The 17,555-nt window shown below is 34.7% G+C and overlaps 2 protein-coding genes across 3 annotated transcripts; one reads left to right on the forward strand and one right to left on the reverse strand.

The window, feature by feature from the left end:
- The first annotated feature begins 388 nt into the window (after positions 1 to 388).
- On the forward strand, positions 389 to 11,287 carry itih2 (inter-alpha-trypsin inhibitor heavy chain 2). 2 transcript variants are annotated; one of them, XM_041254732.1, is made up of 21 exons: positions 389 to 578; positions 883 to 975; positions 1,434 to 1,478; positions 2,451 to 2,623; positions 2,826 to 2,930; positions 3,101 to 3,263; positions 3,405 to 3,512; positions 3,957 to 4,085; positions 4,300 to 4,416; positions 4,968 to 5,136; positions 5,655 to 5,780; positions 6,282 to 6,463; positions 7,222 to 7,407; positions 7,563 to 7,702; positions 7,859 to 8,037; positions 8,234 to 8,365; positions 8,627 to 8,740; positions 9,232 to 9,430; positions 9,518 to 9,690; positions 10,093 to 10,204; positions 10,957 to 11,287. In XM_041254732.1, exons 1-21 carry the CDS (start codon positions 489 to 491, stop codon positions 11,102 to 11,104), a joined length of 2,883 nt encoding a protein of 960 aa, XP_041110666.1. In that variant the 5' UTR covers positions 389 to 488; the 3' UTR covers positions 11,105 to 11,287. The 2 variants fall into 2 exon arrangements, with proteins under 2 accessions (XP_041110666.1, XP_041110667.1); XM_041254733.1 differs by having other exon boundaries at positions 390 to 578; positions 7,859 to 8,031.
- Positions 11,288 to 11,842: 555 nt separating this feature from the next.
- Positions 11,843 to 17,508, reverse strand: LOC121318260 (DNA/RNA-binding protein KIN17-like). Its single transcript, XM_041254734.1, has 13 exons — positions 17,288 to 17,508; positions 16,651 to 16,745; positions 16,324 to 16,367; positions 16,099 to 16,221; positions 15,736 to 15,926; positions 15,044 to 15,092; positions 14,691 to 14,748; positions 14,405 to 14,525; positions 13,723 to 13,773; positions 13,379 to 13,447; positions 13,146 to 13,245; positions 12,770 to 12,870; positions 11,843 to 12,196 (listed from the first exon to the last, which is right to left on the reverse strand). The coding sequence occupies exons 1-13, from the start codon at positions 17,399 to 17,401 to the stop codon at positions 12,137 to 12,139; spliced, it is 1,176 nt and encodes a 391-aa protein (XP_041110668.1). The 5' UTR covers positions 17,402 to 17,508; the 3' UTR covers positions 11,843 to 12,136.
- Positions 17,509 to 17,555: the final 47 nt, after the last annotated feature.

A 17,555-nucleotide genomic window follows, 5' to 3' on the forward strand; every position in this document is an offset into this window, starting at 1 on the left:
AAGAATTACAATTTGGGAATTTGGATCTTATATCATAGATATCCTGTACTTATCCTTATCCTTATACTGTACAAGTACATTTTAGCATGTTACTGATGCTAAAATGACCTAATATCGTACTCCCAAGAAATGAAAGCAAAACATTTTTCATTTTCAGCAGAATATAAGTTTTTTTTTTTTAAATAAATAAAAGTTAATGTAGATAGCTGAAAACAAGACAGCTCATAGAAGTGAAGCAACCTTATACAATTATCAAATTTGCTTGCACACACCAGAAGCCATTCATAGTTGCACAACCTCTGTCCAAATTTCAAAGTTTTAAGAATGTGACCCAGAACAAATATTGGCTATAGTCTAAAGCAAACTGTTCTTCAGTCCTTAGGGCAACTTTTCATTTTCATCATTCAGTTTACTTTGTCCTGGCTTGGAGCACTGCCCAACTTAGACTGTCTGTTTGTATTGCCATTGCAGGCAGACAGGCAGGCAAAATGATGCACCTTGTGTGTTTTATCGGTCTATTATTTGTGTCTAAAGCAAGTAGTTTGGACTTTTTTGTTGAAGAAATTGGAGATTTTTATGTAAGCATTTTGTGTTACAATATATAGTTTGTAGGTAATAATATGAATACATGGATTGATGTTTTTACATCAAAATTATTTGTATGTAAATATATGCTGACAAATAGTTGTTTTTTAAAAGTAATACCACATGCAGAGAAATATTTTTATTCTGAAGTCTGGAAAAAAAGGGAAAATGTACCTAAAGTTATGGGATTCTTGCAGTGAATGCATTTAAAAAAAAGGTTCATTACTTGTCTGTGAAATGAAGCTAGTTATTTGGGAATAAAAAGATTTTCATTAACACTGGTCCTCTATATATTAGAATACACGACTTGGACAAGATGAAGAGCAAAGCAGCATCAAGACTTCTGGTCAAGCTCCACCAAAGCTGATTAACAGATATGAAAGAAACCGAGTAAGTCCATGGTAACTCAATTGTCTGAAATGATTTGAAGATTCAAATTTGGGTTGACATACTTCTGCAGCACAATTTATTCATTCTTAAATCTGCAAAAAAATGTTACATTCAGACCAATATGTGTAATTTCATTATTTTTGTCAATTAATGCAAATGTAAATTAAAAAAAAAAAAAAAGTGGTTTTGAAATACATTTTGTGTTTGAAATGCATTTTGTATATTTATATTTGTTTCCTAATAACATTCCATATTTTATCAACTTAAGATTCTACTTTTTTAAAATTACCTAAAATATAGAAATGTTATGTGTCAATTGTGCCTAATTCTTTGACTCTCCTCTTTTAGAGGGATATGTGCTTACCGTTAATTAAAAACAGTTCCTTATATGTTATAAACCAACTGAAAGTCAATATTTCTGTGCTTGTTTTAACATTTGTGTCTTTGGTATTTTCAAGAGAAGTATATTCACTGCTGATGAAGTAGAAAACGAAGAATTTGAGGTATTTTTCATTTTGTTATTGAGACAGAAAGAATGTTGTGGCTCTGGTAATAGAGTATCTAGAAATCAATCATTTGGTTTAGAGACATTGTTGCAACTGACAGGTTATTGACTTCACTGAGAAAAAGAAAAACATAAAAAGTCCTCACAGTGTCTCTTTGCTTTGATCTACTGTTCAGATTCATGAACACCTCAATTGTGTCCTTTGCGTCCTTTCAATCCTTTTTAGTTTTGAGGTTTTAAGCGTTAAGCATGTTTTATTTTTATTTTAATAACACAATTCAGCCTTTAGATAATGGTTTCTGTCAGTTACAATAGGGGTAGTATTTACCACAGTGCTAAGTATTGTTCATTTTTTTATTTCAAGATTCATCACATCAAAGATAATCATATTTGGTGAATGTTTTTACACATTGCATTACACTTAACCCATTCAAAAGAGAGAATGGATATTTATACTGCTTTCAGGGAGAGACTGAGATCAATAACAAGTTCATAATAAGGGCCTGCATTCACAGAGCTTGATCAAGATTATACTTCTTTTATGGTTTTGCTTTGAAGAAAATATTATTCATGATCCATATAAAACATCTTGAATCCAGCCTTTTGACTTCCATTTATTTTTTAATGAGAAAACAGAGCAGGTCTGGTTGGAAATTAAAACAAATAAATGGACTGCTTTACAACTGACCATAATAGTATAATGCTGGTTAAAGCTGGCTAAGTCAGAAGAAGTTTTGGGTCAAATTCTAAATCATAGTGATTATTGATGATTCTTAAACAAATCTAATCGCTGTACATCTGTGTAGAGGCTTTGTAAACCAGGTGGGTTTCCAGTGAGAAAACGGTTATGTGCTACAAGTCATTAGCTCACCTGTGCTTATTGGTGGAAAAACCAAAATCAAACCATATGAATTGTTTTTTACAATGTATAAATAATGATCAGAGATTTTACATTTGTTTTGTGTTTTAGGTAGAAACTGGAGATGGAATCCACATCCACAGTTATAAAGTGGAGGCCAGAATCACCTCCCGTTTTGCTCACACCACAATCTGCAGTAGAGTGGTCAACACAGCCCAGCATGCACAGAGTGTTGTATTCAACGTGCAAATACCTAAAAGTGCCTTCATCTCTAACTTCACTATGTGAGTTCCTTGTTTTCCCAATACCTCATTATAAATGGATTTATTTGCTTAACTCTCATTTTAAGAGCCAAAGTTATTTATAAACATTGCAGTTATAAATCTGTCACACTGTTGCTAATTTAAAATGTGTGGGTATGAATTTTCAATGAGCAAACCTCCTATAATGTTGCATTTAATTAAAGTTCTCTATATCCCTTTGCAGGAATGTGAATGGGATCACATTCATTGGTTCTGTTAAGGAAAAGACAGTCGCTAGAAGCCTCTATGCAAAGGCCAGAGCAAGGGGGAAGGCTGCTGGAATAGTAAGGTGAAAGAAAGTTTAATATTATGCTATAATGCTGGACATGTTATTTAACAAATGTCCAGTTAAGTATACAAAGTCCTATGTATCTATATTAATAGGATATGAATGAGGTAAAAAAATTAAATACTAATATATACTGGCAGCATGTTAAATTTCCCAATTGATGGTTTCAGAACAAATTCTAATGATATGGAAACGTTCAGAACTGAAGTGCATGTCCCTGAAGGAAGTAAGATCCAGTTTGAAATACACTACGAGGAAATGATGCAGAGAAAACTGGGAGTTTATGAATATAATCTTAACCTTCAACCTGGCAAGCTAGTTCCACAATTTCAGGTATATTTACCTATATTTTTGCAGTTATACATTTACCAATCCAGGTGTAAATGTATGTCTGATACCAGAAAAGGAGTGATTTATCTTTCTTATAACATATGAAAATGAGTGAGGTATGATTTTAACAATTGTTTTTCATAGGTGGATGTCTACATTTATGAACCGAAAGGCATTGCTTTCGTTAGAGCACTAAACTCCCTTGGAGGACACTTTGAAGGACTCATCAAAGTCACTACCTCAAATCAGAAGGTAAAAAAAAAACACCATCTTTAAAGTTTCTAACCTTAAGACTGCTGAACTGCAGAAAATATTTGCCACTAATTATAATTTTGTGAATTTACTAACATATTCCTCCTAATTTATAGTCACAGGTGTGAAAGCGTATTTAGGTTTTTGTAAACTTACAGATATTTAATGGAAAAAATGAACAAAAAAATCTATATTATAGCATTTTTAACATTGTATTTTGACGCTTTCAAGGCAAAGTTTTAGATAAATAAACAACTGCAATAGAATACAAGCAAAAAATAATTATTGCTTGTATCATAGTTAATCTTCGTTTACTCCTCTCTGAAAACATAACTTTGCCTTTGCACAAGCTATAAAGTAGGGTCCATATGCCTTAAATCAGCCCATAACTAGCTTTGTGTCATATCCAAAGTGATTAAGATAACATTATATTTTATTTTTCAGGCGCATGTTTGTTTTAAGCCGACTCTGCATCAGCAGCGTAAATGTCATAACTGTTCTTCCACTGCTGTTGAGGGAGACTTTACAGTGCAATACGACGTGATCCGAGAAAGCAATGGTGGAGATCTACAGGTAAGTTTACTTAGGTTCATAACATGTGTTTTTGCTTTTTGGAAATGTTAGAGATTTATAGAATTTTATGGAATTTGTCTGGAAGTTAACACTAGTTAGATCACATTCAGGAGACCCCCATTTAAGATTCAAAGTAATAGTTAATGTTTTATGCACAACATATGCAAACTCATGTTTATTCACAAAAGTTATGTTTATTCACATCTTTCCATAGGTCTCCGATGGATATTTTGTGCACTTTTTTGCTCCCATCAATCTGTCACCTCTTCCCAAGAACATTGTTTTTGTCATTGACGTCAGTGGTTCTATGTGGGGATTAAAGATGAAACAGGTAAGAGGCCCAAAATACATTGCTAAGCACCAAGTGTTTTTTTTTTAACTCTAAAGGCAGGGCCTTCTCCACTGTATCAGTGGATTCAACTTAGACCATCTGCACCACTGAAAAAAAGCAAGATTGCACCTCACATGCTGTTACTTAATGCAGCCTTTAACCTGTGAACAAATATATACATTTCTATTCAGCTGACACAATTAAATCAGTTAAACACCAATTCATGTTAAACCCTGAGCATACATCAGTTTTCTAAAGTCATGCAAGGCAGTCTTTCCAAAGCATGATATATTAATTTGTAGTTTAGTAGTATACTGCCCCCGAGTGAACAGATGTGGTATTTCTGCATTCCTGCTATAATTAGAAACCTAAATCCTTTTTCTGTACTTCAGTGTTTTAAATATGTAATATATGGTTTACAGCAGATAACAATGAGAATTTAAATATGTGCATATGATAGTTTGTTTTGAACTGATGGAAAATATAGCTAACGTACAGCAGGGGGCATATAATGCTTTACAATACCAATGATTTTCTCCCTTTGCATTTAGACTGTTCAGGCAATGCAGACCATCCTGGATGACCTTGGCCATGATGACTTCTTCAGTGTCATTGACTTTAACCACAATGTTCGATGCTGGAGTGACGAGTTGGTTCCAGCAACTTCCATCCAGACTTCTGAAGCGAAGAAGTACATCCAGGAAATCCAGCCTAATGGAGGTGAGTAGTTATGGGAATTACTGTTCTACATACAAAATCAGATCTCAGGCCCCAGCAAAGCACCAAGCACCTCACCTAAGCTTAAAAGAATACACATTCTGCTGGACTTGTAATGAAAGTAATAAATACTTGCATTTTGAATAAAGTGGAACATGTTAAAACAGCAAGGGAAGACTAAGTCATAGCGGTGTGTTTAATACATTTATTTTAACAGTAACCTAATACATTACCCAATACAAGTATTCAGCATTTTGTTAGAATAGTTCGAAATTGATCCATTTCAGTCACAGAAGTTACTGACCACATCTCAGCAGAAACAAGCTTTTACTTTTGTAACATGTGTTTAGATCAAATGTATATTTATTCATTAAAGAAGTCGGCAAAGGACCTTTTTTCCAGATTTGTAAATAAACACACTCCTGCTGGGTCAAACTCAATCAGTCAATTTAACTGGATAGTTACTGAGCCCCTCAATGAAATACCATCTAAACAGTTTTTGACAATCTCTTTTGATTCAGGTACTAATATCAATGAGGCACTTCTAAGAGCCACTCACATGCTCTCTAATGCCATGAACTATGGAGTCATAGACCCTCACTCAGTTTCTATGATTATTCTTGTCTCTGATGGAGATCCTACTGTTGGTAAGCTCAATGCTCTTTATTCTTTTTTGTAGTTTGCTTATAGATGACATTTACACTCATGCCAAATACTATATTTATTGTTAGACCTGCCATTGCAACCTGCATATAACTGGCACACAAGTAAATGCAAAACTACAATGCACTTATTCATTTGCCATGCAGCAATATATAGTTAGTATAGAATCGTAATAAAAAATAACAAAAATAAAGTGTTTTATGTATCTACAAAAAATGGAACCAACATTCTTATTATATCAACTGAGTAATTTAAAGGGTTAACAACTGTGAAGGATCTTGTTCTAATGTTAAGGTCTTTGTTTCCATTGTCAATCAGGCCAACCGGTTCAGTTTTTATTTGAGGAACCCTGGGCCTTAATGATAAGGCACAAAATGTAACTGAAGCTCAGTTGGCATCTGTATTCGACATCTGAATCTCTTTCAACATTAATTGATAGTGTGTTGACCGATATTCCTGTTTTTTTCTTTTTCTCCAACTACAAGGGGAGATAAAGTTGAGTGCCATCCAGAAAAATGTGAAGAAAAGAATGCGTGACGAGTTCTCCCTCTTTTCTCTTGGGATCGGATTTGATGTGGACTATGATTTCCTGGAGAGGATTGCATTGGAGAATCGGGGAATAGCTCAGAGGATTTATGCCAATCAGGATGCCTCTCAGCAACTGAAGGTGCTGTAGAAAGGATTTCTCCCCTTTTTATACACATGGCCACTCCCTCCAGTTAGCACTCAATTACCTAATTGGGGATTGGTCACACCTGTGATTAATGATGAGGACAGATTTAACCCCATCCCTGCCAACCTTACATTCCCACACACAAATATCACTATTTATCCTGCCACAGGCACACTAACCTGTTCAAATGTCCTTGGCCTTTTGGTGTTTCCTTAGCTAAAAATGAATCACACAATGAACTCAGTAATAAAGATCTAAACAGTAATGCCAGTGGACTTTTGCCAGTGGACTAGGAAGATTTTAAGGATGACAAAGTTAGTGACTTTAACCATATTTGAACAACATGAGGAAATAAAAAATGATAGTGAAATTGTTCATACATTTTTTCTTTTACATATTAAGGCCATTGCACATTGGAACCATAATCTTCCTTCATACGTTATAGGGTTGATACAGTTTTGTCATACAATCCTCTGTGCAATAAACTTTTAGGTTTGTCAGGCAAGTCAATGTATTGTTACTTTGTCATTGCTTTATGTGTGTAATTGGCAGTGTAGTGCAGATCTATAACCACAAATGCAGAGGATCCTGGCTATTTTGCATAGTGGTTAAGACGCTCGCTTGCGGTGTGTGTGGCCACTGGTTCGCACCCAGCCTCTGCCCCTGTAACACGTATCATAGATCTTCAGATTTATCTTTTGCCAGTGAGTATTTAAGTGTCCTGACACTGTTATCTTCTTGGCACTCTGCAGGAATTCTACCAACAAGTCTCTTCTCCTCTGCTCAGGAAGATTTTAATCGAGTACCCTGATGAAGCCGTAACTGATGTCACACAGAACAGTTTTGACAAGTACTTCAGTGGGTCGGAGCTTGTGGTTGCTGGCAGAGTTGAACCACATGGATATTCTGTTTTGCAGAGTGTTATTACAGCCTCTTCTGTACGTATCACACATGCTGTTATTTGAAGATATATATACATGGCAGTGCTTGATGATGATGATTAGTTCTATTTTCATATGGAAATGATTGCATCCACTTGGTAATCAGAAGTAATAAAATGAATCTGTTTGAGCAAACATTGTGTTTTTTTCAGGGTACAATGGATCTGTCCCTTCAGGCAGAGGCGGATGTCCATGAACTTGATGAGATATTGGCCCTGCAGAGACACGTGAACCCCGGGTTTGCCAGGCAACTCTGGGCCTACATCACTGTCAACCAGCTTTTAGCTGAGAGGTCAGTTTGGAAACGAGCCTTTATGTACCTTGATAATATGTTCAATAAGGGTCGCAGGTGCTTAGTTTTTAGAATGTCATATATAGCCACAGAATACTGTGGAAAGGAATTATGGAAACGACCAAGTCATTACTACATGTTTCACTCTATAAATAGGTCACTGGCTTCAACAGCTGCCAAGAAGAGGAAAATAACCCAGAGGATTGTGAGCATGGCACTGGAGCATCAGTTTGTCACACCAATGACAGCCATGCTGGTAGAGAGTGAGAGTGGAGATGAGAGGCTACTGGCTGATTCTCCAAAGGATCCCAAACAGGGCTGCTGCACAGGTGGCGGTAACTTTCTGCATAAACCAAATAAGAATTAATTTTTGTAAAAGTGAATTTTAATGTGACATCTGAGGAGGGGGGTCATTCTACTACACTATAATAATAATAATAATAATAATAATAATAATAATAATAATAATAATAATAATAAACAACTCATTTTTATGTTCCCTACACAATTCTCAAAGCATTTTTTTTTTAGGTTCCTTGGGAAGGAAAGGCAAGCTCACCTATGGCCCTCCTCCTTGGGCACCATTTGCAACTGTGCAGCCAACCCCCTTGGCTCAGATAGCTCCTCCTTTGGTGGAAGCGCTGCCGAATCACATCACACTGGGTATTACACATCTCGTACATTTAGTTGATGTTTTGTGGAAATATCGGGTATTTATTATACAGTGGAAGGAACAAAATAAGATATTAGTTATAATTGATAAATTACCTTTAATACTGGTACAGCATTGGGAAACAGGGTGTCAAAAGTTAAAATAAACATTTTTTTTTTTTTTTTTTTTTAATAATGTGAAAGATTTGTACCATTACCTCATTCTTGGTGTTTTGTTCTTTTTTTCATATGCATGGATTATCTACATTCCAGTTGAAAACGATCCTCACTTCATTATTCACCTGCCAAAGAGTAAACAGGATATCTGTTTCAACATTGATTCTGAGCCCGGCAAAATTCTGAACCTGGTGTCTGACCTTGACTTAGGTAAGACATTAACATAGTTTATTACCTGTATGTTAATTTATATTTTCATGAACAATATGGTTTTGTATGGATCATCTTTTCATTTTCTGATGATTCCAACGTTGTTGTTTTAATGGCAAACTGCTATTGTAGGTTCACATTGCTATAAAGTAATAATGCTTAGGTTATTTAATTGTAATTACTAATTAAACAAAACATGTTAAGGTAGTGTATTAAATCTTGTTGTTTTGCAGATCTGAAAAAATTATTTAGGATTTTGTCTTTGGTAAACAACGGTGCAGAATGACGTTTTCTACAGTGTATTTCTGAACACATTGAGGGTTTTAGAATATTCTGTATATGAGGGTCAGAGGATTTAAAGAAACAAATTTGGGTCTGGGGAAATGAGGGTCACTTCAGGAGTCAACATTTTATTCGAATGCAGTCATCTTGTGTTGATGTTGTTTCAGAGTTTTTCTTCTGAAAAACTCCGTTTTTTTGTTTATATGCAGGTGTTGTGGTTAACGGTCAACTGATTGGAGCCAAGAAACAAGAAGAAACGAAGATGAGTACATTTTTTGGAACAATTGCAATTTACTACAAAAAACAGGATATGAAAGTAGAGATCAGTACCAAGCGCATCTCTGTGACGAATGGGAAGCATGCCCATCTCTTCACCTGGGAAGAAACAGGAAACATGACACAAAATGGGTGAGTTGAAAAAATTAATTTCTTAAAAGACGTAAACTGCAATATACTGTACAGCTGTACTGCAGACACATCCTTTTCTTGATTCAGTGTTAGGATCTCCATCAAGAAAGACACTCATGTCACAGTCAGTGTGAATGAAGAAATATCATTTATGGTTCTGCTTCACCGTGTCTGGAAGAAACACCCAGTCAACGTGGACTTCCTGGGAGTTTACTCTCCTCACACCAACATGTTCTCACCTGAAGTACATGGACTACTTGGTAAGTAGCCTTCATCCAAAACCAGATTCACTTGACATCAACCACTCAAACTTGGAATATATATATATATATATATATATATATATATATATATATATATATATATATATATATATATACCTGGGTAACACTATTTTTTACTGACATAACCTCTATTTTTAGGCCAGCCTTAATCTGTAAAAAGTAATTTTGTGCCTATTTCACCTCATTTAAAAAGTGGCTGGATACTCACAGGTATGCCAGTTTCAGCTGTACCTGATGCCTTCTGGCTAAAATGTAGACAACGCAGCCAGATGGGTCACTTTAGATATCTTTTGGATGTGTGCTGTTTGAATATGTGTCCTTCACATGAGGTATCAAATAATAATACTCTAAGGCTGCATTTTGTATTGCTTGTTTCAGGCCAGTTTTTCAATGAACCCGAGGTAAAGGTATTCAATGTGCACCCTGGATCAGATCCAAAGAAACCTGAGGCCACAATGGAGGTCAAGGGACATAAACTTGCTGTAACCAGGTATGAGACATGCAGGCTTATTTGAAAAGTTCACACCATTAATCATCCCTAATAAGCATATCCTTTAATGTCATCCATCACTTTTATTAAAGGGCTATTAACCATCTTGGAAAAAAAATAACCAATTCCTGTTTATCCAGGGAAATCTTATTCAATCTTTCTTTTGGTGGTAGAAAAAAGTATTTTCTGTTTATTGTACAGTACAGTTCACTAATTATAGCATCAAAAGGTTAGTCTATCTGTGAAAAAAAGATCCATTGTTTTTTGTGTTACTACATTAAAAAAATAAATCAAATGCTAATTATGCTTGCTGAAGAAAAGATAAATAGATACAGCTATATCAATGCATATTGTATTGTGTATTGCAACTATAATATTTCTTAACTGTCATGATCAAGTCAGGTGGCACCAATAGTAATAAAAAAAGAAAAAAACCTTCATTCTTTCCAGTTGCAGAAAAAATTATATTATACATGAATTTTAAAAATTTAATTAAAGCCTTTTGTCATTTGGTTGTATTATAAAGAATGTGATGGTCAGTTTTTCCATTTTCAGATCCAGTATCACAGGGTATTTGTTTGGAATTTACAAAGCAACAGCTATTTGTTAATTTGAATGTACTGTTACTGGACTGCTAACCTAGTTTTAATATTTCAAATAATGTCAATACATCAGATGTAGCAAAAAATAAAAATGTCCCGCCTTTATTTCCTTTTTTAATATTAATTTTTTTCTATTTTATCCCCCAACAGAGGCTGGCAAAAAGATTATAGGGCAGACAAAGTATATGGAACTAATGTCTACTGCTGGTTTATTCACAACAGTGGGAAGGGATTCATTGATGGACATTACAAAGATTACATTGTTCCTCATCTTGACAGCTTTCGACAGCGCCTGTGAATCTGACAATTGAATAAAGTATATAACAATTGGGATATATTATTTCTGAATATATTAATTCTTACAAATCTAAAAAATCACTTAGCATTTTATCAAATTCAAAACTTGATTCAACAATATTATATTTTTGAATGTTGGTTTAAAATATGTATTGTATTATGCAATTTATAGTTTAAAAAAAGATATGCTGTCTGGTTTGAATTTTTTTCTCAACTTACCTCTATGATGTATATGTTTGGATGGAGTGATTGGAATCCCTATAAGTAACAGAAGTCATCTATCTATTGGAACATAGAGTTAACCCTAAAACTACTGACCAGCTGTGTAGAAGGACCACATGTCTGTTGGGACAACTATATCTGGTACCATACTAGATTTGTTAGCTATAACTCTTTAAAAGAACATAACAAGACTGGTGAAAATATTTGCACCTACACAATATCGACCAGATGAAAGTCAAACTTAGAATAAATTAAATAAACATCAGCAAGCAACAGCACGCTCAAATTGAAAAAATGAAAGCCAACTAGCAGTAGAACAATTTGAAATCTCTCTCTCTCTCTCTCAGAAAAGAAATGAATAAGAAATAAGGGTATTTTAACAAATATTGGTGCAGTGCTTTGAACTGAGGCTATGGCAGAAAAGGAGGAGCTCAAGTGCAAGAATTATATTAAATCAGAAAACAAATTATTCTGATTCGGATCTTGACTATTTGTAACCCAAACACCACTGCACAGGTGAGAGAAAACATTTTATTATGTATTTGGGGAAAAAAAAAAAAACTAATATGAACTATGTAATTAAAACACTATTCTTTTTCATGACACAATCAATACAGAACTGTACCGCAACATTTAACACAGGAAGATTTTACACAGTGTTAATAGGAATATTAAAACTTTCAAGAGTTCAATTTTAAGCATTATTCAGTGCAAATAATGATAACCCTGACATAGTAGAGTTTATTGTCCTGAAAAGCTAAGATAGCAACATAGTGTCTAGGTCTTTCAGAAAATATGTGAAACTTATTATTCAAGCCAGCTTGGAAATATCTTCATATGGGACATCAACTTTCCGTCCTTTTAAGCGCCCCTAAAATCAAAACATTGTGAGCATCAGTTGCAAAGTAATTTCTTCAATCCACTAGGGGTGTAACAGCACACTAAATTTCACTCTATGATATAGACAGAGCTTGAACTTTTCGGGTTCTATTTTCCTTCTCTCTACCGCTCTTTAAATGTCAATTAGTAGTAGTTAAACAAAGCAGAATCAGACTCAGTCAAGATATGAAGGTAGAAACAAGAGTCATTTTAATTAACAGCTTTTTCTGAGAGTTTAATTAGGAAACAAAATCGGCTCAAAATAAGTTTAATAATCAACAAAACCCAACAAAACTTCAAGCTCTAGATATATACCATGGTATGCTGGTTACAATACTACATGTATAGGCTACTTTTAGGATACGTAAGATCAAATGATCATTTAACAAGGAGTACAAACGAGAACACATTCAAGAACCATTTGGTAAACTACAATGAGCTTTAAGATGAATCATTACTATCCACACATTTCAACATTATCTGAACCCCTTCCTTTAAAAAGGGTCAGGACTATTCAAACACGTATATAGGGGGCAAAATGGCAGAAGTCATGCATAACACTTACAGAATCAAGAGTTATTAAGGCAGTAAACTTCTTTTCATCTATAGAATCAAGGATGGCTTCACTTCCCCCGTAACCACCATTTAACACCAGTACTCGTTTTCCTGAAGAAATAAACATTACATATAAACAATATAAATGTGTAGTAATACAAATATACAAAATTACACTGCAAAACAATCCCCCATTTTTTCTACTAAAATCCCATACATGTGCATAATGCAATAAAGCAGAAGATCATTTAACAAGCCTGGGTAAAAGCAGGTTTATATGCTCTAATATAAGACTAATATACTTTATCTGCAGCTTTTTATATACGAAACAAAATTCTTTAGCACAGTACTTGTGTTTATCCAAATTACTTTACTATTGTTTTTACCCGGTGCTGGAATGACCGTCTCCAGATGAGCCTGATCAATTTTCAGTTTGTCTCCAGAATCCACCATCTTTATAATCGCTGTGTACTTCTCCTGGACATCCTATTCATTATTACAACGAAGTGTCAATATTTTTTCTTTCAAACCTTACATTTTATTACATAAATCACAAGCCACCAGTGCTTGACCTCTACCTTATTCCACTCTCAAACTCACACCTGGGCTTATACATTACCTTTATTACTCCTTTCTTCTTGTAATAGTTATCACCCAGCCTCTTGGTTAATACTTTCACAACAATATTCTGGTGGGAAAAATAATAATAATAATAATAATAATAATAATAATAATAATAATACCCTAAATATTATTCTTTGACTTATAACTTTTGACTCAAATGCTCAAATGGACACCTGCAGTATAACATGGTGGCTCTGAATCCACAATACAGTAGTAACCATTTTGTTTAACCTGATAAAATCTCCAGAATCCAAGGTTTTAAAGACCTAAATTGACTTTAATTGCTCTTAAGTTGTATTAGTCTATAGATGCATTAGTGTGCTTCTGCAGAATACTTACAGGGTGCAGCCAATAGTCTGTTCTGGATGTTTTCCTTTTTTGTTCTTCCATCTAAAATGAACAAGAAATCCAGTAATGAGTAACTTAACTATTTTTTTTTAAATTAATGGTAAACCTACATAAATAAGAACATAAGAACATGAGAAAGTTTACAAACGAGAGGAGGCCATTCGGCCCATCTTGCTCGTTTGGTTGTTAGTAGCTTATTGATCCCAGAATCTCATCAAGCAGCTTCTTGAAAGATCCCAGGGTGTCAGCTTCAACAACATGGCTGGGAGACTTCAACAATTCTCTGTGTAAAAACGTGCCTCCTATTTTTTTGTTTTGAATGTCCCTTTATCTAATCTCCACTTGTGATCTCTGGTCCTTGTTTCCTTTCAGGTCAAAAAAGTCCCTTGGGTCAACACTGTCAATACCTTTTACAATTTTGAATGCTTGCATCAGAACGCCCCGTAGTCTTTTTTGTTCAAGACTGAATAGACTCAATTCTTTTAGCCTGTCTGCATATGACATGCCTTTTAAACCCAGAATAATTCTGGTTTGCTCTTCGTTGCACTCTTTCTAGAGCAGCAAACAGTAAATAAATGCAACAATCCTTTATTCATTATTGCTTATGATTCAGAGAATAACAAAACAAAGTTATGTTATAAATAACATGCAGGGATGGATTTTAAATATGTACTTCTATGATTTCATCCAGGGCAGATTTCTTCTTTTTCTCCTTAGACTCAGAACTGTGGCTCGCTTCCTTTCGTTTCACTGATGCAGTTGCAGCCTGCAGTGCACTGGGACCAAAAGAAGTACTAAAAGACAGAAACACGTTGTTGAGGAACAAACCAACCCATCAATTTAGAAACACTACTCATTTTGAAAATTGTGACCATACAGTAACTTAACTAGCTATCAAAACTCTTCATGGTATGAAACAAATTAGTGTATGGAACATAATTCCGCAACATATTTCTTACCCTGACTTTGAAGAAGTTGCAGCAGATGTACTTGGTCCCTTGTTTAAACTGAATGCAACTAGGGAATAAAACAATAAAAAACTGAAGCATTCAAAAGGTAAATGAGTGATCATATTAAAGATTTAATGTTTCACATTCAACAGAATTTTAGGCTAGTATGAACTAGCAAAGTACCCTTTAAAATATGACCGACAGGACAGCAGGCAGGATTGTACGAGCACAGTTTGAATAAACAAGTAGCATTAAGTCTCAGCTGCATAATCTCCTGTGTCCACATACCAATGACTGAGTAAATGATGCAAAAAAAACCAAGAGTTATTCAATAAACCATTCAAATAGACATTTTAACATACCTTTTTCTTCTTCGTTTTCTCTTTTTAATTCTGTGAAAAACGATGTTTCCTAGGGGGAACACATGTTAAAATTGTATTTATACTGGCCTTTAAAATCCATTTTCCATTGCTGATCAAGCCTGGGGCTCACTTTGCACTCCTCCGTGATTGAGAGGAAAATCAACTGCTGAAGTTCACATACAGCCCTACTGTACACACGCACAAATCTAAGTGGAATCTTCCCAGACTGGGCCATGCCAACGTTAGCTTGGTAACATAATGTTGCTTATGTTTAGCAAATGAGAAGATGCAACTTATTTATGAACAAAATCTGACCATCTGAGTGGTTTTGGACAAGCAATTCAGATAAAGCAATTAAAAGGGCAAAATGTGCAACAGCAGGCCTCCTGCTGCAGAAACAGTGGCTCAGTAGCTTCAATATAATTGTCACTGCTTACCATTTGCATTACACAATTGTAAGTTTAAGATTAGCAACATGCCTTGAAAGACTATGCACTAGTTATTACTAAACTATCTTAAATATTGCAAATTCCTCTCTTTGTTCCTAAACTCCGACCATGTATTTTAGCCCTGCTAAAATATTTATAGAAAGTTCAATTGTGCATTATTTTAAGGAAAATTATCTATGTTTGCACACTTTGTGGGACAGGCAGTTTTGTTCTTTGAGTGAAATATAAAATAGAAATCTGTACCCCTTCTTTTCCTTCCTTTCCTTCCTTTCCTCTCCGAACTTGCTCCTCAATGAATTTTGCACTCCTCTCTTCGTCATCCAAGTCCTGTTTTTTCTTTTTCTCAAGTTCTTGCTGCCTTGCAATAGTTTCGGGGTCCCTGTCTATATACTGCATGTACCAACCCTTGGGTGTTTCATCCACTTTACAGTAACCTAAACATACAGGAACAGATCATTAGGCCTACTGGCAATATAACAGAATGGCAGACTATAACACACACAAGATTGGAAATGAATGTTAGTTTCAGCCAACAGGAAACGACTTGTAAAACAACCAAAAAAAAAAAAAAAAGAACTACAGGTTTCATTATTGTAAAAAGCATACCTTCTTTGCCCAACCATTTCGTGAAATCCGTCAGTGTTTCCCACTGTGTGGAATTCATATGGACATGTTCTCTGTCACTGATGTACTCATTATACACAATATTGTTGTGTACCCTCTTTGTTCCTAAAATGATCAATTAACAACATGTTAACACCATAACAAGAAAGAAAAGTGAAAGTGTTGGATGTTGTTTACAGCGGAGATTCTGTATGAAACAAATCTTACCAAATCTTCTTCTAACCAGCTCTAAAAATTCATTCTTGAACTCCCTGGAATGAATGAATAAAAAATAATAATAATAATACTAATATATATATATATATATATATATATATATATATATATATATATATATATATAAATATATATAATATTATATATACTGTTATACTAAAGTGCAGTGTTAGAACATTCAAGATTAATAAAGCTGAATATGCAACAGACTTCTATTCTTTAGATTATTTTACAACGTATTCTATCTGATACAGAGGGTACAGAATAATTCCGTTGAAAACGTTTAGCAATAAGGTGCTCTTGCAGATACACACTTACTCTGAAAAGTAGTCCATAAACTGGTCAGGATTCTCTGAAGCAAGCAATAGTTGTCTCTGGTGAGATTCGGACATGCAGTGGCACTTGAATCCATTCTAACAAATACAAAAATAACACACACACACACACACACACACACACACACACACACACACACACACACACACAAAATGATAACATGACACTCTTGGATCTGAAATATAAACTTGTAACACTACTGTTTGGTTATGATCAAAGGTTTTATGATTGAGGGGCCAATAATGGTAAAAATGTGACTATTGTAAATGTTGTCAGCATAAAAATCAGAAGGAACCTGCCGCAGCTACAACTACACAGTTGGGGAAAGTTATGAAACGGACATAACAAGGTACATGAAGGGAGTGCTGAGCAAGACAGTTTCTGAAACCGTATGGTTAGTAAATATTGCCCAAATATGAGATTCAGGAAATGCAGAAGCGATTATAGTTCAACAATTTAAAAAAAATATCTTGATACAGTTATATTTCTAAACTAAACAAACTTAAAGTATGTATACATGAGAAATCTGTTCAGGGCAAACTTATTATTTAATACAAACAACATAGAATAAATAAACAAAATACCGTACCAAACCCAGCTAATCAAACGCAGGACTTACCTCATCTCTACACTGTTTCTGACACATCTGACAATACCATCTCAGTTTCTGTAGCCCTTTAGATTTTATCCTGTTGCCGATGGCTTTTGGCGATAGAAATTCCGCTTTCCCCATTTTCTTTCACTTTGAAACACAATAAAATCAAACAAACTATAAACAGCCCCGCTCTCCGAAAACCATAACACTGTTCACGTTTGTTAACATTGACGTTTACGTCATCAAAACGAGAACCTTTGCGTATAATCTCATCAGTTTCTGCGTTCACCGT

This window comes from Polyodon spathula, chromosome 7 (genome assembly GCF_017654505.1).
Source record: "Polyodon spathula isolate WHYD16114869_AA chromosome 7, ASM1765450v1, whole genome shotgun sequence".
In the NCBI taxonomy this organism is placed as follows: domain Eukaryota; kingdom Metazoa; phylum Chordata; class Actinopteri; order Acipenseriformes; family Polyodontidae; genus Polyodon; species Polyodon spathula.